This window comes from Pteropus medius, unplaced genomic scaffold, assembly GCF_902729225.1.
Source record: "Pteropus medius unplaced genomic scaffold, Ma_sr-lr_union100, whole genome shotgun sequence".
Taxonomy (NCBI): Eukaryota; Metazoa; Chordata; class Mammalia; order Chiroptera; family Pteropodidae; genus Pteropus; species Pteropus medius.
In genome coordinates, this window is record NW_024340697.1 from 1,517,334 (window position 1) to 1,539,056 (window position 21,723).

The 21,723-nt window shown below is 42.0% G+C and overlaps 1 protein-coding gene across 3 annotated transcripts in view; it reads left to right on the plus strand.

Annotated features, from left to right (window-relative positions):
- GPM6B (glycoprotein M6B) overlaps window positions 1-21,723 on the plus strand; it is a 146,428-nt gene that overhangs the window by 84,862 nt on the left and 39,843 nt on the right. The window contains exon 1 of one of the 3 annotated variants that reach the window (XM_039873703.1): window positions 20,708-21,159. The exons of 1 other annotated variant lie outside the window; for it this stretch is intronic. In XM_039873703.1, the coding sequence (XP_039729637.1) occupies window positions 21,099-21,159 (61 nt within the window). In that variant the 5' untranslated portion in view covers window positions 20,708-21,098. Of the gene's footprint in view, window positions 1-20,707; window positions 21,160-21,723 lie in introns of those variants that run through there. One more of the 3 variants, XM_039873713.1, reaches the window with a different exon arrangement.

A 21,723-nucleotide genomic window follows, 5' to 3' on the forward strand; every position in this document is an offset into this window, starting at 1 on the left:
CCCCCCTTTTTATTACTGGAGATTGGAAACGTCTAGATAAACATGACAAGGCCGTCCCCTCTGAGGAGTCCCCTTAATAAGCATTTACAATAATTGGATTTCTTCATTTTGTCAATTTCTGCAGGAGGAAGGGAGCTGTCACGCTCCATAGCACGATTGGAGGAAGAGTTTAGGGTTTGTAATTATTTTTTTTAATCAAAGAGTTTAATTGCAATTCAATGACAAGATGGAAGATGTTTATTACACAGTGGCCCAATAAATATTTTCTAATAAGTGTCGAGGCCGTTTGAGAGGAGACTTGCTTTAAGAAAATAGGAAAACATAGCCTCTTTGAGGGAGGCAAATCATTACATTCAGACACTGTTGCTAAGAGCAGCCTCGCCTTCCCCTCCTCCTCCCTCTCCCCTGCTTTTAAAAAGCTGAAGCTTAAAAGCCTCCATTGTGTGGAGGGGAGAAATATGCTAATTTGAGGCACATTTCCCCTCTGAGTCTTTTTTTTGGCCTGTCATAGCTGAGATATGAATGATGATAAAGAGAGGGAAGGCAGTCTTCTGAGGGCTCCAGGCTCCCTATTGTGAGAAAGGGAGAAAGAGGATGAATAGGGTGACAACTCCAGTCACCCGTAAAGCCCTGGTCTGCGGCTGCCCACAGCTGAGTGGGTTCTCATGGGTTTGCTCTGCCCTCCCCCAACACCCAGGTACCGCCTCTTGTCATCTTTGCTAGACAGACATGTTCTTTAGGGGACTTAGGCTGCCCCGCTGCACGAAGGCTGTGTGCTTAAAATTATAGAATGCTAAATGTGTCAGGGTGGGGAAATTATGCAACGGACTCGGAGGCCTTCCTCCTAGACAAGACAGAGCCCAGGAAAAAGAAATCGGCGTTTCGAAATGGCAGCAAAAACTTTATCACTCCAAGACCATGACTCAATGGTTATCTAGATACTTGTGCTTCCAAAGCCTTATCACGATTTAATGCAATTTGGCTCGTGTTTATTTTGCCCAAGTCTTCAGAGTATTACTCAATTGACTCTCTCCTTAGATAACTAGATGTGTAACTAAATTTTTATGTGTTAAACTTGAATTTTTATGCGGCAAACTTAGCCAAGATTTCTATACAATGAGATGACAGTATTGGATGTGGGCTCTTACATTCAGCAATAGGAAAAACATGTTTTCCTTCCTGCTCTCGCTGGCTGATTTTTATGCAGGAAAGTGCACTGATTTAATTCCTTGTGGACACAATTTAGCTCAGTTAGTTTTTTAAATGTGTGAATTTCATAACTGAAGAATAATGCATGCATTACCAAACAGCCATTAAGACCTGCAAAAGTATTTCCAAATTGAAATTTCACATGACTCATTGGAGGCAATTTGTATATTTGTCATGTATACTTGTAGCCTATTCTACATAGTTCATGAAAGAGAATTTTATAGCACCATTTGAAGCTATAAAATGAAAGTTAATTGAATTCTAGCTTTGTGCTGAGTACTTGGTGAAAAATCATGGTGCAATAGTCCTTCGGTATCCTTGGGAGATTGCTTCCAGGATCTTCTTCGTGGATGCCAAAATCTAAGGATGCTCAAGTCTCTTATGGGAAATGGCATAGTATCACAGTTGGCCCTCCATATCTGTGGGTTCTGCACTAGTAGATTCAACCAACCATGGATAGAAAATATTCCAGAAAAAATATTCCAGAAAGTTGATCACTAAACAACGCAGTATAACTATTAACATAGCATTTACATTGTATTAGGTATTATAAGTCATCTAGGCATGATTTAAAGTATACAGGAGGATGTATGTAGGTTATATGCAAATACTACACCAGAAGGAACATGAGCATCCAGGGATTTTGGTTTGGGGAGGGGTGGTTCTGGAACCAATGCCCTGAGGATATTGCATGATGATCGTGGCTGCACATAGGTGACAGCAGGATTCGCCTGCACATTACTTCATTCTTGTGGATTCGGTGTAGTTCTCCACACGTGGAAAATTCAAGTTTGCTTCTTGGAACTTTCCATGATTTTTTCCCCAAAATATATTTGATCTGAAGTTGGTTGAATCCATGGGCACACAACCCATGGATGCAAAACCTGCAGATATGGAGGGCCGGCTGTAGTATGCTTTAGGTATGAAATGAAAATATAAGATGTCTTTATTGCAATAGTCTCTAATGTCCTTTTTTTGAAAAAAATTAAACATTACATCTTTGTTTCTCTTTTTGATAAATTTAGGAAAGCTAAAACATGATGGATTTACACCCACGGAACTTCACTCGATAGAAACTAGGGTTAGAGTTCATTCATTCACCTCTACAAGGAAGTATCTTGTGTACCTAGATGCACACGGGTAATAAATGACTGAGACTGTGTGCGTTTGTTGCTTCCTTAATTTAAGGTCTGGGCTCTCTATTCACTGGCATGGTAAGCACGCTTTAGCATTAAAATCACAGGTTGTAAACATCCAACGTTCGTTTTTCTGATTGAAATCATAGCACGTCAAGGATCTCAGAGTGAAGAAGCAGATCACTCACCTATTTTAGTCACTTAAAATGCCATCTGCTACTGGTTGCAAGCCCAAGACTTGTCTCATTCAAACTCACACAGATCACAAAGCGATGGTTTAACACCGGTTCTGTTTGTTTAACCTCAACTGGTGGCATAAGACCAGTGTTTAAGAGCCATGTTATTCTGGGTCAGGTCTTGCATGTGTTTCTTAGCCAGCTTTGTCATGCCTGGGAACTGCTGCTCTGTTCTCACCTCCAGGAGCTGAAAGCTAGTGCATAGTTTTATTGAGCATTTTTCACTTGTAGCGGTGATCGTGTGCTTATGTATTGCACTATAAAAAGGTAAAAGTTGAATGAAACTGGGAGTTGAGGAAACCCCAAAAGTGAGACTTCTTGCCCCTGATTTGAGGTTGGGTGATGTGTAAAACCCTCTTAGAGACCTCGATGGTCCAGGCTGACTGCCGATAATGGTGTTGGAACTTGGAAAACATCTTGTGTACTGAGAGCTTTTTAAAAAGGCACATGCTTATCAAGCAGCAGCCACGTGACAGTGAGTAGCTTCTATCTACATTACTAGGTATTTGACACTTAATATAGTAGCCAGGAACTGTTCTTCCCACTTTTTTCTATGTTATCATTTAATCTTCCCAGTTCCTTTAAGGTGAGTAGACTAAAGATTATCTGGCTCTTCAGGTGAGGATCGAAGACACAGAGGAGTTGAGTGACTTGCTACCCTTGCAGAGTTGGGGAAACTCTTAAAACTCCTAGATTTTACAGTGGGGTCTAGCACCTGTGAAGAAACTGTGAAATTCCTCCTCCTGCTCTTTATCCTTCAGGTACCCATTCAGAGTGTGTTTCTTCTACAAAGCATTTCTTGCCACCCACAGCCCTTATCTGCCATCCTCCCCCCAAGTTCAGTTTTGTTCCATCCCTGCCCTGTGGCTTCCTCATCTTCCCTGGGTTGTATGAGTTCAGGGAGGCTGAGGACCAGACCCTTCTTGGAGGCCAGTCAACAACATCCATGACAGTTGCCCCAAGCCAGATGCTGGGCCTGCGCTGAAGAATGAATCAGACATGGAGCCTACACTCATAGACTGTCCATTCTGGTGAGAGAAATACTCTGGGATTCCAGCCACCATGACAGTGCCCCCTACATGAGTGGACAGGTGAAGATCTGCTGAATTAGAAGTGACTGTCGGTGTCCTGCTGCTCCGTGGCTCTGTGGATGAAAAGGCACCTCCACTCTCTTTAGATCCACAGTACCTGGCATGCTCCCTGCCACGTGGCTGCCGCTTGATAAACATGTGTCAACTAAACAAATAAATTATTAAGAGTGAAAATATTTATAACTTTTTAGGTATTGCTAGCAGTAAATTACAGGTATTTAAAAAGGAAAGAATTAGCCTTCATCACCTTCTCTGTATTTCTGACTGAGCTTTAATATGTTTTAATCCAGAAATGATGAGAGATCTGAATTTTTAATGAGTGAGGAAGAGGAGGGCAAAGAGAAAGAAATGGAAATGTTTTTGCTGGAAGTTCAACCGTTACAATTTTAGGCAGAGGGTTTACAGAACAGTTAAGGCAGCCTAACTGGGATGCGTTGCAGCAAACATACTAATTGTCTGCTTTTTATTCACAGTGATAAAAGTAATCATGGGCGGATTAAACTGTGAAATAATTTGTCTTCCCAGCCCCACCAAATGTATTAAAACAAGTGCGGGGTTAACAGGCTTGAAATTCATATCTAATTTCTTGTGACTACTTCCACTAAGGTTAGCAATAATTAGTAGAAAATAATCAAATTACTTTTTTAAAAGGATAATTAACATATTGACTGATCAACTATTTAGTCTGAACATGACAAATTACCTGTCACTTTCACCCACGAATCTGAGAGAGCAACAGAAAAGGTTACACAGCAGGTCCGTCAAACAAAATTTTTGACATTTTAAACCAGCTAATTATCACATGGGCAATTAGAAATAAACATGTTTAAATTTTCTAAATACGTTTGCGTTTCATTTTACAACACAGTGCCGTGTTCAATTTATCCTGTATACACCAACCCCTAGGATCAGGAAGGCAGTTTTTTAAAAAGCTACAAACTCTTATTTAGCTTCAGGAATTGAAGAATTAGCCCAAATCAAGAATTTCCTTATTCTTCTCTGTTATTGCAAACAGTAGTGAGCGCTTCCTCTTTTGGCAATATAACAACAACAATAGCTTGGATTCTTTTAATGCTTTATCATTTTAAGTGTTTAGAGACATTTCATATTCCCCCAAAGCATCCATTCTCGGCTGTGGAACGTATCATACCGGTGTGCTACAATTATTGGTGAGAGATCCCAGTCTGTTAATAATGAAGCCTGAAGATGTGCACTGATTTCCTTTTTATTTTTAGAAATGTATGCATCTGTTCTTATCATACACCACTGTCAGTCCCTTGCACTTTGATCCACTTTCCTGAGTGGGCAAGAACGAGTGGGATCTCAGCTTGGGCGCTGATTGCTCGTCATCCTAGATCCCTAAGAATGGTGGATCAGATGACCATTATCCATCCATTATGCTCTGGCCGGGGCTGGTTGACAAGCTCCATCCTGGAGCTTTACTGCCTTCATGAAAAAGCCTTTCCAACCCCACTCCAGTCTCGCCTATTAATCATAACGGCTACTTTTTATTGAGTGTTCCTAGCTCTTGTGCAAAGCCCATGGCATGCATTAGTTCACTTAATCTAATGGCATGGTTTATCAGTGGCTTTTCATTAAAAAGATAAATTGACATTAACAAGCATTGATTTCCAAAGATTTATGTTGTCTTCTCTATAATACTGTTTTGGCTCCATATGACTTTACTTTTAAAAGGTATTTTGTAAAATACATGAACGTGTTCTTCAAAGCTATAATGTATATTTTAGGAAGAATTATCTGTATCTAGTGTCCGCATTGCAGATTTGGCATTTGGGCCGCATCCTAACAGAATATTTCCTTTGATAACTATGCATCAAGCAACAACAAGAGCATATTTGGCTGTGAGTCAAGAGACCTGAATCTTTAGTCGTGTCTTCGCTGATTACAGACTGGAAAAGGAGACAAGAGCTAGATGGTTTTAAAATGTTCCTCCTGCTTTTAGAATTCTGTGCGCACATAACATTTATTTTAAGCAGGGCTAGGAAATCAGGGAAGAGTTGAACAAAATTCTTCTCATTGTAGTTTCTGTGCAGAAATTCTAGGCGGTCCGACTCCAGTGACTTCATCTCAAATGCCTAGGTGGTCAAATGAATGTTAGTGGCCTGCCCTCTCAGGGCCCTAGATGACATTGCCATCTTTGTGGCACAGACCAAGATCAAAGCCCTAGTGGTACAGCACTAGAAACCTTCCTCTCTAATTTGACGTCCATCGTGCAGCAACTACTTTGAAAGCGCATTAGCCCATTCTGATTCCACTTGAGTGTCTAAGTGACCTCAAGTTGTTTATTGATCGAAAGCACAGAATGAACACAATATTTTAAAGTGTACCGGCGTGTTACTGACATTACATAATCTTATTCCCAAAAATATGGGAAGGGTTTTATTAAGTGGCTTGCGAGGTCAGCATAGCAGATGGCATTCACCTGATCTAGTGATCCTATCTTTAAAAAAAAATACATATATATATATATATATTTCTGAACATATATGAATATATATAAATACATATATTCATTTTAGCAATACAGTATGCCATTGATATAAAACTTATAAATTCTATGCAATTTAGGAGAATCTGAAGCTACCTGACCCATCTAAAGTAATGAGTTCTGTGAGTGGGTACTTGTCATCGGCTGGGCGAATCTCACCACCTTCCACAGACTTTCCAGAAGTGCTGAGTATCAGACAACTAAGAAGGAAGCAAAGGTAACGAGCTCTGGGAAACTCTTAACATTCTAGTGATGACAAATATTCTCATTGGTTGAATGAACAATGTTGAAGATGCAGGAGAAGAGTTTGAATAAAATTAATTCATAAAATGTTCATGGGAGAAAGCTTTTTTCCCCAATTTATTGTTATTTAAGTACATTAAGTTCACAAATTAAATATCGAAATAGAAAAAGCATGTTAGTTTGGCGTTACTTGTTCCTCAAGGACCTAGGCTGGCTTCTAGAAATCAGTTTCCTGTAGGAGTATTCATGAGTGACCTGTTGAAAAAATCTCTTTTAGAGTTTTTTTTAATGATGAGAGAAAATTTTTCTCTCCACCTTAGGAATTTGGGCCAGTTTTTGTCTCAGTTCCCAGCATCTCTCGGGTTCAACATGATTATCTATAGCAGGTGTACAGTCACACCCAAAAGTTCTCTCAGGATGCTGCTATACATTGTTTGGGCCTAGAGACAAACTTTTATGTTCCAGCAAAATTGTCAACTTCCCCATTTAGTCATGGCGAACACAACTCAAGTCACAAATATAGCTGTGTGTACCCAGCAGGTGGTTGGCCTTGTTTCCCATTGTCCACTGTTGAGGTTGGTGGCTATACAAAGCTTGGTCCTCAGATTTTACCTTTTCCTCTGAGATGCTCTGAATCGGTAGATTCCCCAATATGAACACATCATATACAATTTAATGAGGTAAAATATTATTGGCATATTTCCGTGAGATCGCCAAGATTTACTCTTCCTTGGTCGCCTTTTCTACACAATAGGATATTTTATGTCTGACCTGGCAGGGATGGTTATTTCAAGTTGTCCTAATGGTTCCAATTTTCAAAGCCTACTGACTTTTAATGGAGTAAAGGACCTAAACGACTTCATCCTACTTCTCCTAATTTTCATCCCAGAAAATATAGAGAAGAGGCAATTTAATAAAATATTACATTGAAATAATGTGAATATGTTTAAAAGTATGTGGATTTTTGTCTTTTTTAGTGTAAATTCTCATCAGCAGTAGACTAAATCACCGGTCCTCAACCTTTTTGGCACCAGGGACGGGTGCTCCTATGAGAATCTAATGCCTGAGGATTTGAGGTGGAGCCGGGGCGGTGATGCTAGCCCTGGGGAGCGGCTGCAAATGCAGATGAAGCTTTGCTAGTTCGCTGCTCACCTCCTGCTGTGCAGGCTGGTTCCTAACAGGCCACAGACCGGTACCAGTCCACAGCTCAGGGATTGGGGACCCCTGGACTAAGTGAAATAGCTCACGTTTTGGTACAATTCATATTTTATGCCAACCCCAGCCCACCGAACAGCTGACCCAACAAGGCACTGGTTTTCTGTAGACTTCTGAGGGCTTTTGAATTATGTACCTACAAGTCCTGGGAGTTTTCCTGAAGTAGCATGAGCAGGCATTCTAACATCAGAAAGTAAATTTCAGATGCTCTTGTCAAGCTAAGTATTGGTGAATCTCAAATATTCTGTCAAGCTACATGTTGCATAATTTTACTCTTCTGTAAATTAATGGTTTCCAGACTTTGGTGTGTTTATATCAGAATCACTTGGTGTGAGACTGCTTGTCTTAGATGTTCACCATCCTTCATCAGGAAGGTCCCATCTAGACTAGAGGGAGAAGAAGGTGACAGTCACATGCTCACCCCAGATTACCTTATTCCACCCTGGCAGTTCGAAGGCTGATAAATATCATAGTCCTTCTATCCTAGCCTGTCAATAGCCTATTTTTTAATTGTAAAAATTACATAAATTTATTGTTTCAATTTTACTAAAAACTATAATCCCCAATCCATGAAAACATCTTAAGCAATCTTAAAACTCTTTCTACCAGATTTTTGGAAAAAAACTGAAACATTAAAATGTGAAACTCAATTTGTGTATGTTCTATTGAATAGCACTAAGTTTTATGCATTTTGTTTCTATAATATATTTCTAAGTGGGTACCAGGGTCTAAATATTTTTATGAAATATCTTTGTGATGGTTTTACTGGTTTCCAATTTCATTATACTCTTAGCAATATGAAGATAAGTTTCGTGTAACCACTTTGAGAGCTCAAAAGACAAAGGTTAGTAAGATCAAAGATGAGAAAAAGTGAATTGCACCACGTACCTTCAAAGAAAAAGATGCTGGCATCTTGTTCCAAAGAATGCCAAGAACTCAGTGGAATCCGCCCTAGGGTGTTCAGACATTAGTTAGAGCAGGTGGAAAGTCATTTGACCTGCACAGCGGAAAGATGACTTAGGTCAGCAGGAACAGCGATGGAGATGAGAGTTGCAGGGCTCCTCCATACCCGATGGTTTTTTATTCCTTATAACCATGCTGCCAAAGTGGTCGCTTAAGGCCCAATGGACCTTAGGGCCAGGACAGGCTTCACAAAGCATCTTGTCCAGTCTTATTATAGTTGAAGAAATGGAAGCTCAGGCATGAATGGCCCAAGTCCTCATGACTAGCAAGTGACAGAGCCAGTGCTTACTCAGTGGTAAGCATAGCATGCTTACCTGGACTGACTTTGAATCTCACCGAACTTCCCATGTCTCATAGGTTCACCAGAATTTTGTGCTTACACGTCATCGTGAATACTATACACACATAGGGTAGCTGGGAGCTCAGAGCTCCTCCAGTCACATACTCTATTGCCCCATGGACTTCATTTGTAAAACACAAGTTCCAAGATCAAGTTATTAAGAATTTCAAAACAATGACATCAGAGTACTAAACCAAGCTTGAGGCCCCTTTGAGGGTGGCTTTCCATGTGCTTTTTTTAAAAATAAAAATCAGACAAATCTAATTTGATCTCGAGTACCCAGGTGTTAGCAACATCATCCAGATTCCAGAAACCAATTCTGACAATTTATTAACACAGTACCCTTGGAGGCATGTCTTTTTTAATCCGATTGCCTTATTCACCTGAGTCCCATTTATTTATTTGACATCGCGTCCAAGCCATAGCAACTCAGGGAAGCCTGGGGGAGGTATGGAGTTGGGGAATGCCTTTAGAAATCCAGTCAGGCCAGACAAATGCTCAGAAGTGAACCCCTCAGGGACAGGAAAAGATCCAGAAGGATGTAGAGTCACCAGCTCTTCCTTCCTCTCTCTACCTCCCCCATGGACCTGTATGATGCTGGGTGCATGGAGCACGGACAAGGTAGAAATAATAGCACTTTGTAAGTACTAAACAGGAGGCATTGTGCTGAGGCTCTATGTGCTGCCTATGTCACTGCCCTGGCAATAGCCTAATGAAGTGAGTTCTATGCGAGTTATTTCACTAGGTGGTGAAGCTGAGGCCCAGGAAGGTCACACGGCATCATAAGATTGGTAAATGGTGGAGCTGGGCTGGAAGGGATGGTGGGCAAGAATACAGACCTGAGAACCTCACTCAGCTGGGACGGTGTGCAACCTCGTGTTTTACCAGAGATTTGGGAGGGCGAATGGGGGACATGCCAGACTACCATGTTTGGGGAGAATGTAGCAAGTTGTGGAAGATCCGTTCCGAGCAAGTCTTTGGCGGTGACCTGGATTCTCTGAGGGAGCCAGTCGATGTAGCTGCTCACCTAGTTCCATGCGCCCTTGTATATGGCTCTTGCCTGACTCCCAGGTTTCCAGCTTTGACATCCAATGGCCTGAGTCAAGGCTTAGCTTGGCCTCCGACCAGCTGTGTGACTTTGACCAAGCCCCTGTGGCTCCCTTTGGTCTTAGTTTCAAGGGGGATAGTTGTGCCCACCTCTTGCTGCCATCATGAAGGCAAAAATTAAAGACTGTGGATTAAAGTTTCTGCAGTGGTGTTGGTACAGAGGGGGCCCTCCATCCCTGAGTGCTGGCCTCTCTCCACACCTCCTGAGCTACTGTCATATCTTGAATGGGTGCAGTGGGCCCTCCAGATACCATGCTGAGTCTTGTTCCTGGGATCCACATCTGGCCAGCTCTTTCACCTATAGCAAATCGAAACAACTCTTGAAGAGAATTGGCCAAGTGTCTCTGGAAGCTGACGCTTACAGTTTTTCCATGATGACTTGCTGATAGTTGCAGATGATTGAGGAAATAGAAGTTGCCCCCAGGACTATTTATGCTTTCTGTTGCTCAGATCAATATGAAGTCAGCACTGTTGGGAGTGGGCTTGGAAGTGTCCAGGTCCCCAAGGGATACCCGGGGGTCTGTGTGCCTGCCCGATCAAGTACCTCTGCTCTGCAGCCCAACAGATAGAAATCCATTAATCTATATATCCATTAATCTATCCATTAATCTTTCCATTTCAGGGAAAGGAGACAGTGACTGCTCCATCTAGGCAAGAAAAAGGCCTCTTTAATGCACCTTGAGCTCTCAGTGTTTAAAGGAGTCATATCACTTTTATCCCTACACTGCAAGCCTTGTCACATAACTTTCCAGCTTCTGTTGTGAGAATTTTTGCAGCCCACATGTCTTGTGATTTAACCGTGGATTTGAAAATATCTAGCTTCCATCAGCAAAACAGGACAAAGATATTGAGACTCGCCTTCTTTGGGGGTACAACAATGAGGTTCGGGTTGGTCCAAGTTGGCATAAGTCTTTGTCTCTCACTTGCGTGGGATGCAGGTAAAGGCAGATAAGTGTCTTTCCAGTGTAGATAGCTGCCATTCGAAAAGGCTCCCATTTATAACTGAGAGACGGAGGGGTGGTTAGAATGCTAAGAGGAAAGTGAGCTGAGTTCCCCAAGGAGGTCTCCTAAAGGAGGCGGGCTTTAGCTGTGCCTTTCAGGAACAGAAGGGGAGCTGGGGAGGCAGCGTGAGTTAGGATTTTGGCAAATGAGATAAGAGAAATCCCCTACAGAGCACCCCAGGTTCACCCAGCTGTGAGGTTGAGCCATCAACTCTCTCTGGCTAAGAGAATACTCTAGCCCCCGTGGTTTCTGGTGAACGGAGTAGGAACTGCTCCAAAGACATGACCCAGGTCCCAATACCTGCTCATCAACAGCTAATGGGTTTGAAAGACCTGCCCTTGTTCTTGTTGACTGATGCTTGCTTGGTGGATGAGTTTGTTGGGAGCCCACGCAAGGAGAGCTCACTGATGGCATGCCACTCTTAACGAGGGACCTGAGCTCCCCGCAGGATGTGATAATCAATCAGGAAGCACGTTGTAAGTAGATCAGCTGTCTGACTCCTGATACACACAGGAAGTAGAAGCTTTCCTTTTAAAATCAAAAGCAGTTTAAAAACCCATCATCTTGTCCTTGTTTCTATTTTGGCTTTAGGTGTGGTTCTGTCCTGGTGGGATCACTTCCCCACAGTGTGATGAGATGCTCAGTAGAAGTATTGTTTGTCTTCCTTGCTCTACCTCCAGTCTCAGGGCAAGCAGCCTCCCTGACCAAGACCAAGACCATCATGCCTTCCATTATGTTGCCCATAAAATGGGGCTGATGGTACCTCCCTCTTAGGGCTATGACGTAGACTAAGTCAGCTAATAAATGATGCTGGACAGGTTGCCCTTTTAATCTTTCTATCACCACCACCTCTTCTAAGATAAACTTCCTTAAATTTTAAATAAACTTTTCCTTTTCCTTCCGTTTCTTTTTTCTGGAATCCCACTTCAGAAGAAGCAGCATTCCATTCTGCTTCCCACAGCTGGTCTCCTGATCTTCAATTCATCATTTGTCCACCTTCGCTTGCATCTTCTTCAATCTCTCTTTCAACCACTGCCATCTTTTCAGCATAAAACATTTGGGGACTCTCTTCCTTACTGTGTTTTTTCCCTCTCAATCTGCCTGCATCTTTCTCTCACCTTCCCCTCAGTATCAAATTTCTTCAGAAAGTCGGCTGCCCCCGCTTCCTCTTCTTCACTTCCCAGTCCTTTAGTAGCCGCTCCACGAACTGGGTTCTATTCTAATCTCTCTATGGATGCTGGTAAGGTCATTGGAATTTTCCATCCCAGTGGCCTTTGCCCAGTCCTCGCCCTCTGTCTGTTTTGACTATGAACCACCTCCTCTTTCTCAAAATTCCCTCTTTCTCTGTGACAAAGCCCTTTCCCAGATCTCCTCCAATATCCTCTGCATCCTTTGACAGTAGTTCTTTCACTAGAGACTCCCAAATTGGGAGGTACCTTCAAGGCTTTCACCTCTGCACCATCTCCTTTGGCATCTAACCCACGATCATAATGATAATTGGTTCCTCTGCTGTTAACTCCCAAGTCTTCATTTCCCACTTCTGCCCAGACTGAGCAGCTGCACATCATGGCCCCATTGTGGCCTCCAAACTCGATAGTCTTGCTCACTTACTATCCTCACCCACTGAGACTTAAATTGTGTCCACTAGAAAAATATGTTGAAGCCCTAACTTCTGGTACCTGTGAATATGCTCTTATTTGGAAATAGAGTCATTGTAGATATAATCAAGTTAAGATGAAACCATTCTCAATTAGGGCGGGCCCTGGTCTAATATGACTGGTGTCCTTAGCAAAAGAGACACAGACACATAGGGAGAATGCCACATAATGACAGAGGCAGAGGTTGGAATGATGTAGCTACAAATCAATGATTGCCAGTAACCACCAGAAGCTGGAAGAGGCAGGAAAGTACGCTCCCCTAGAGCCTTCAGAGAGAGCATGGCCCTGCTGACACTTTGATTTTGGAATTCTAGCCTCCAGAACCGTGAGAGAATAATTACTGTTGTTTAAGCAATTAACAAAGTCGTAGTACTTTGTTATGGCAGTCTGAGGAAACTAAAACATCCCCTGATCTCCCCATGTGTTCCCTATGACACTCACTATCCTTTTAGGGATCCAAGCTGACGTCTCAGAATCAACCTTGAAGCCCCTCTCCCTCACCTTGCTGCCAAGGTTTTCATTTCTGCCTCAACTGGGTGGAGATACTTTTCTACCTCTTCCCCAGTAGAGTGTGGTCACCCCAACTCTATTCTATCTCATTTCCTATCCATTCATCAAACTTCCCTCTATAATTTTCATAAAACAGCTCTGATTTATTGGAATTACCTGGGGAGGTTTTAAAGCTCTTGGCCCACCACACACCTCTGACCCTCAGATTCGACTCTCTGGAGATGGGACGTGAGCATCCGTATTTTCAAAACTTCCCAAACAATTCCAGTGTGCAGCCAGGATTGAGAACCATCAGCTAGCAGAATATCACAATAGCCAGAGGAAACTTAGGGAATGATAGATTTAATACAGTAGTTCCCAACTGGGGGTGATTTTGCCCTGCAGGAGGCACTTAGCAATGTACGGAGAGTTTTGGTTGTCAAAACTAGGGTGGAGCAACTGGCATCTAGTAAGTAGAGACCAGGGATGCTGCTAAACACTCTGCAATGCACAGGACAGCACCCACTCCTAGGCATTATCCAGCCCCAGATGTCACTAGTGCTGAGCTCAACTCCCTAGTTGATGGGAGAAAATGGAGAGAAGCAGCAATGCCGACCTTGACTTTGGGGCAGACAGATACGGTCCATGCAAGTGAGGAAAATGCACACGCTACCTCATGCTGCAGTACTGCCTGAGCTGTGTGCCCATTCATCCGCCTGGTATGTTGAAACTTTTCATGCCACACCTGTTTCATCAGGTGAAGCCTCAGCCTGCTCTTGCCAAACTTACTCTCTTGCTCTCCTTTTGAAAATAAGGTTTAATGGCATTTTTGCCAGAAGAGAGAGGTTCATCATCCTTCAAGCTGTTTTTGCCAAACTTACAAATCACTGGTTGGTGGCTCCTACAGCTCTTAATGAGGACATTGCCTGTTGTTCAATGAACAGCTGATTCGATTGGGAAGAGATTGGCTAACAGAGGCTCCTATGTGCTCGTCGTTATAGATATTAGCCAGTTTTGTGACAGTGGCCTACCTGGGAACCACCTCTACCATTAAAGAGAAACACTAATGATGATGGCTTATATTTTCAGAGCTTTGCAATTTATAAGAGTTTTCATATGCATCATCCATTCTGGTTTGTCATTTCAGCTCTTAGCTTTATGCAATGTCATTTCCTATAAAGGGAAGTATAACGAATATAGAGGAGGTACTGAGAAAATTATATCAGGAAAGAGAATAAGACTAAGGCATTGAGAGGTATTAAAAAATCACATTGGATATAAAATTAGAAATTTCATTCTGATAATGGGAGACAAAGCTTTGCCAAATTGATAAAGCTTTGGGAAGATCTAATTATGGAAAGGACCCAACTCTAGACAATCATATTGTAAATTCCTGACTCTATGCTATATTTCTAGTTTCTGGGTTTTTAAATTTCTGCAACATTTTGAATACAGCATGGAAGTCTTAATATTTTGAATATTCTTGCTACTTTATATGAAAAGTATCTTTTCTGCTTTAAATGTAAGATTTAAGAATTCTCTCCAAAGGCTCAGTTATTTGCTACTAGAACACTGCTTCGATTTTATCATAAGGGGTAATGTGAAAATAGTAGTCACTTAACAATTTCTTTTAAAACACAATTTATTTAAAATTAATCTATTCTAGCAGACGAGGGATTTTCACACTAGAATGTGAAGTGAGGTTGTCTGGTTCTGGGGCTGTTGCTCTGGGTATTGATGTCCTTTGAGGGACAAAGAGAAAGGGTCGTGCCAGGCATGTGAATTATACTGGGACATGGAATGTCTTCCAGGCCCCAGAAACAGTGTGGAAGGAATAAGTCTCAGGGAAACCCACTGGCTTTGAGTTGCCTTTGTCCAAGGTGGTCGCCGTCATATCTTCCATGACTGCACTCTTAGCTCCTTCCTCAGGAGAGAAGTGAAAGGTACATTGGCTAGTTGGAAAGGAGGGGACATCTGTCACCTGGAGGAAAGGAACAAGCCAGAAAGAAATTAGTCAATACCAAGAATGAGAAGCAAGGTGAATGGAAAGATGAATGAGGCTTTGTCCCCTGGAGCTGCAGGACCACTAGGAGGCTCTATCCCTGGGTACTGAGTGGGAGGCTGGACTTCAGGAAAAAAAAATGTGTTATGAAACTTGAAAATTTCAGAGGAATTAGTTTGAAGGGATATGGAAACATCCCTTCTTGGTGATTAATGATGCCCCACTGAGGAGACATTCTGCAACCAAAAGAAACTGAAAATATAATTCTAGAAATTTGGAAGTAGACATTTGACAAACTTTATTGATAGCGATGTGACTATGATAAGTATATACTGGTAGATCATTGTACAACTTGAATTCCCTGTTGACTGAACGATCATAGTCATATAACATACAATAGCGACTCAATTTTTGGCATGCTGTCGGTGCTTCATGAATCTTGGTTGAACAAGTTAATGAATGAACGAACCATTCAACCAACCAGGATGATGTCCATAGGAGCCTACACAGGATTCTCTCACCTCGATCTTGTTGTGTTCAACACTTCCAGCATTTTTTGGGTCACAGGCGTATAAGATACGTAAAGCAAATTTACTATACTTGGAGACTGTGTGGTGTTCTGAATATACTAAGAATCTTTATCTCTGTTTCTGGCACAGAGCTCCTAAAACCATTGGAATTTCCTTTGATAGAGAGCAAGAGAGGTGTCTTTTGTTATGTTAACCAAAGGTGACTTTTGGAACCTAAGGTTGGGGGCTGGTTGCCAGAGGAGCCCACCCTGTGATTAGAGGGTTGGAACTTTGAGCCCCACCCTCACCCCGCCCATCTGCAGGGAGGAGAGAGAGGCTGGAGATTGAGCTCATTCACCAGTGGCCAAAGATTTAATCAACCCATACTTAGGTAATGAAGCCTCCATAAAAACCTAAAAGAATAGGGATTTGGAGAGCTTTCAGCTTGGTGAACACGTGGAGACTTAGGGAAAGTTGCATACTTGGAGAGGGTATAGAAGATGTGCACTCTTTCCCCTTCATCTGGCTGTTGATTCACATCTCTTAATAGCCTTTTTAATAAATGAGTAATCTAATAAGTAAATGTTTCTCTGAGTTCTGTGAGCTGCTCTAGCAAATTAAACCCAAGAGGGGAGTTATTGAGACCTCCGATCTACCCTGTAGGTTAGAAGCTCACATGAAAACCTGGACTTGTGACTGCTCTCTGAAGAGGGAGGAGGCAGTCATGTGGGACTGAGCCCTTCACCTGTGGGATCTGATGCTGTCTCCAAGTAGATAGTGTCAGAACTAAGTTAAGTTGTAGGACACCCAGCTGGTATTGTAGAATTCCTTGGTGGTATGGGGACCACTCCACCACACACACACACACACAGAGTGAAATAGTGAAATTGGTAAGCAGAATTGGTAGAGACAAAATAAATCTGGTAATATCACTAATAGAATAGATCATAGAAGAAAAATCAAAATTATCTTTACAAGTTGGAAACTGGACCAAGATGTACAGGCACAGGCACAAAGCCCTATATGTGAGATTAACATTTCAGTTGGACCACAGGAGCCTCTTATTTTGAGAGCAATGAGTCTTGTTTCTGTCCTCATCATGCAAGCAGAACTCTTAAGGAAATTCTAATGACTCTTTGGTGGTAAAAGGTACTTTCTGCTGGTCAGTCCTCATCTTTGTTGCTTCTTCCATAGCATTTGACGCTATCTGACACTGTTAACTTTATGCCCTTCATGGAACCTTTTCTAATTCTATAATCTCGCTTTGGCCTTGTTCCCTTGATTTTCTAATTCTTCTTTTTTAGTCTTTTTTTTTTTTTACCCTCTCTTTAAAGGTTTTCCTTTACCTTTGTATTTAAAAGTCAATGTTCCTTAAATTCTAATCTTAGTGTATTTGTAGTTTGTATCTCTCTCTGGTCATTTGTTAACCATTCGTTTAAAATATATTTGTTGAGGACCTACTATGTGCCGGGGACTGTTCTAGGATATGGTAATACAGCAGAGGCAAAACAGACAAAAATTTTGGCCCTTAAGGGACTTATATTCTTGGGAGAGAAAGAGATAATAAATAAGTGAATAGAGAGATCAGTGTTGGGTTATGGTTAAAGCAATAATGAAAATCACACCTAGGAAAGGGGACTGGGCATGTCAGGGCTACAATTTTAGTCAAGAAAGTCAGAGAGGTTCCTCTGGGAAGGTGGCTTTTGAGCAGAGCTGGACTTCCTGTACTCCCAAGGCTACCTCTGCACCAAAGATTCCCAGATCCTCATCTCCAGGCAGCCCCTCTCCTCTGGAGCCATATTCCTGAATGCCTCCTGCACAGCTCCTAGAGGGTGTCCCAGGGCACCAGAAACCACACATGCTCATCTTCTCTACCGAACTTCTTCCTCCTCTTTGGATCCCCATTTTGGTTCACAGCGTGATCATCTCCACACTCACCCAAGCTAGAAACTCCTTCACGCCCTTCTCATCCCTCCTGCCACCCCATGCAAACACATCCAGTCAGATGTCATCTGGGTCCTCACTTCCTCCTCACGCTATAATTCAGGCCCTCAGTGTCTCTTGCTTGTACTATTTCAGGAGACTCCTCTACTCTGGCCCGGCCCTGCTGTCTTTCACATTACCAATAGAATGACCTTTGCAAAGCACGGATCAGGTTTGCTTTCAAGCCTTCTATCTCTACCTGTTGCCTCCAGGATTAGCAAGATGTTTGGTTCCCAACTTACTGTGTCAGCCATCTCCCTTCGTTTCCCTCCCACCACCCACCAGCCCACCACACATACACCCTATGCTCTGGACCCTCTGTCAGAAGAATCATCTCCCCAGCACTTTAACAATACCCTTTTTTTTCTTTTTGTACGCTTTTCAGTTTTTCCTGGAACACTCTTTCCCTTCTCTCCCTTTTCCTGCCCGGCAAGTTTCTAACCAACTGCAGTAGCCAACTCAACTCTGCAAAGCTTTTCCCAAATTCTCTTCCCTTTCTTCTCATCTCCTTTGTTGTGATACTATAGTGCTTGTGGCAAGTAGGATCGCCCTGGCTTACGAGGCTTCTTGGTGCTTCCTTAGTCTGTGGGTGACATTGAGACAGACAGGTACCATCTCTTGTCTATGGCTGCATTTCTTGTAGATATTAGTACTTAGAATATTATTCTATGCATGTTTACTGAACTGGCTGGAATTCTTTAGAAGATGTGCAAATACATAAGTCGAACCATATGAAACTACTGTTCTTCTTAGTCAATATTAGCAATTTTGTATGGTTCAATCTAATACATCTATTTTGCATCAATATTTGCTATTCTTACTTTGGCTTGCAGAAGTATCTTACCTTCAGTCAGACTGCCTTAACACATGGGGTCAAGGAATTGTTTTCGGCTCTGCAACACATTTCTCATCCTACTCGTTCTATGTATCCAGTTTTTGTGGCCAAAAATGGATGCATACCTGAGAAATGTTATAAACATCTACTCTTCTTTCGTGCTATTAACAATCTTTCTCTTATGCTTTTTTGTGATTCATATGGTTTATCATCAACATCAGTGAGGTTTTGAGGCTGTTTATAAAGTTACATAGTAATTTTTAGAATTGTCATACATTATCGGCCTAATGAAAAGAAAATGAGAAAGATACGAATGAGGCAAAAATGATGCATTGTTCATTTATATGGAGTTTTTCAGGGTGAAAGTATATCAAGGTGTCAACTGTAGACTTTATGACTATTCTGTGTCATGGTTTTGATTTCCGTGACTGTGATACAGAACCAGAATCACCCTTTGGTTCGGCGTGTCTTCCATATTCTACCTTCCCACTCCTACCAATATTTAAAAGTAATATTCTTAAATCATAACCAGAAAAGTATTCTATCCTGTACGTTCTATAAGTGAATGATTTCGCTAGATGTTCTTAAAATGAAAACTAATAATATAGCCAATCACAATTGTCCCTTTTTGTGCTGAATTGAATTGTTTTGGTGTTAATTCTTACTTGAACTGCAAGGGAGAACAAACCTGTCGCAGAGCAACAATTGCCATCTCTCTTTCTGAATGCACCTAAGTAGTCTTCGCAAAAATGTTTACGACAATCCTGTTTGGATACATCATCAGGTTTTCCTGTGGAGCTAGTTCATCGCAAATGAATCTGTTTTTGAAAGTCTGAAATTTTAGACTGCCATGCTTCTTAATCCCCTTGCCATGAGACAATAAAATTGGCTGGGGCCATAATTTAAGGCAATAGCTGATTGTGGGCTTGGTCTTCTGGTATGATGGTTAAAGGGAAAATGAGATGTAAAGTTAAAAGAAAATGTTGAAACAAGCTAAACTGGTTTTCAAAATCTTTTCTGGTTTAACAGGGCCTTAGGTATTGAATGTAGAAGGCTTTGGGGTTATCTAAAGCTAATGTGTTAAAAGATCAAGTTGTTAGAAGATTTCAATTCAGCTTATACATTTTTTAAAGCATTGAACAAGAAATCCTCAAAACTTGGGAGAGATATTTTAGAAGAGGGTGGTTTATGTTGGCTTCTAAGACGGGTGCTCAACGCAACCAATTAGCATACTCTGTTCTCAGTCACAGAACCCTTTGCCCTGCGGTTATTAATAGTCATCCCTGTATTTGACTTGAGCTTCTATACATTTTTTTGATAGGGACAGTGAAAGTAAGTGGGTCAAACAAATGCTTAAAACATGCTACGGAAATTAGTGATGCTTAGAAACAAGTGGCTCGCCATGATAAAGGCTTATATGCTTGAGTGGGTCGAGAACACTGGTGTCTGGTGGGTCTGCAAGGATGCTTGTGAAAGCAATCAGAATTATTACTAGTACAGTAGCCTTTATGCTGAACATTTTGAATGCTCTTGAAAATACCCTTTGACTTTGTGGGGTTCTAATGAACAAAGTTTCATATAGAAATAACCATGTTTAATAGGAAAAACCACTCTATTTTGATTTTCATTCCAAGAAGCCATCAAAATATCAGCTAGATATACTTGTAGCATACTATGATTATTTTAAAATAAGGACAGGTGTCCCTTTAAGAATTAGGCTTGAGCTGAAGTTTCTCTTTCTATCACATATGTTAGCTAGAGATCAGGAAACAAGTTCTAATAGTAAATTGCTAAACTGTTATTGTTACACCCATGTTTGGGTTTTCTTCCCACTTTACGTATCTCCCTGTCTCATACATATGTTTAGGTCAATCAATCTATTTAGAGATTTGTGAAAGACAAAGATGAAAGCAAGCAAATAAAACAGAGACCGTGGGCAAGTCCTTCAACTATATTCCGCCAGGGTCGGGGGTAAATGAAATAAATCACACTGTGATGCCCCATAAAGGAGTCCCACAGGAAAGAGTTTGCTTATGAAAGACACACATTCCCCCGAGAGAACATACATTCTGGCTGACCAGCTGAGTCACGTGGTGGGAGGGGGCTCTTTCTTCTCCACATCCCCTTCTCTGATGTCACGAATCTCTTCTTTCCTGGGAGAATTAATTAGCATTCATTGGGTGCAGTTGGCAAGGAGAAAGAAGGGCGCCGGAGCGTGTGTTGGAGAGCAGGGAGGAAGGGGCCCAGTGGGGAGCGAGTCCTTGTCCCCTCGGAGCCGCATTGACACTCGAGGCACAATCGGGCACAGAATGGCTGTTTTATAACTGGGATCCTCCGTGACGTATGGCTGCCTGCTCCTTGGCAGCTGTCTTTATGGACCAGTAGGCAGAGGGAAATTGACGCTGACGAGACTTTTGCATCTTGGAAGGCACTGTAATCTACTGTAGTGAAGAACAGAACCTCTCAATCACGCAAGTGTAAATAAGAGACGGAGGGGAGTCCGAAGAAAAGGAAGAGGAGGGGAAAAAGTGTGTGCTGGGGGAGCGGGGAAAAGCATTTTTGGTGGATGGTATGAAGCCAGCCATGGAAACTGCAGCCGAGGAAAATACTGAACAAAGCCAAGAGAGAAAAGGTACCCAGCGCTCTGACAATAGCCTGTTTAAAGCTTTTCACTGGGGGTGCTTAAAAAGGGGTAGCCTGGTTTTGTGTCTCTTGTAAAATAGCTCAGAAGTAATCCCTATGGCACAGTCTTGCTTTCAGGGTGGCTTTTTTCTGTGGGCTGATGTTAAATTAATAGAGCAGCCTCTCTGCAATCCATTCCTGTTCCAAATCTTCCTACCGAACGTGGTATTTCACGGAAGGGTGTCTGCAGTTTGTCATCTTAGTACCTGGATGGGGGAAACTGTCTCTTTTTTTTAATAGAATGTCATGACTTAAGTTCTGTATGTTATATTCCAGGGACATGGGATGCTTTGTTTTCTGCTCATGCCAAGGAGAGGCACACATAGTGATGATTATGCTTTGCTTCTGCGAATGCTGTGGCGATTTGGACATTCTCTCATCTTCTTATTAAATAGACTTGCAATTTCTGTGTATCTGGCCCTGACTATGACATGTAATAAGTATTTAAGTTGGAGCTTGAGAGAAGGGACATCAGCTCTGTCACCTAGTGCTGATAGAAGCAGGGACGGGGTGG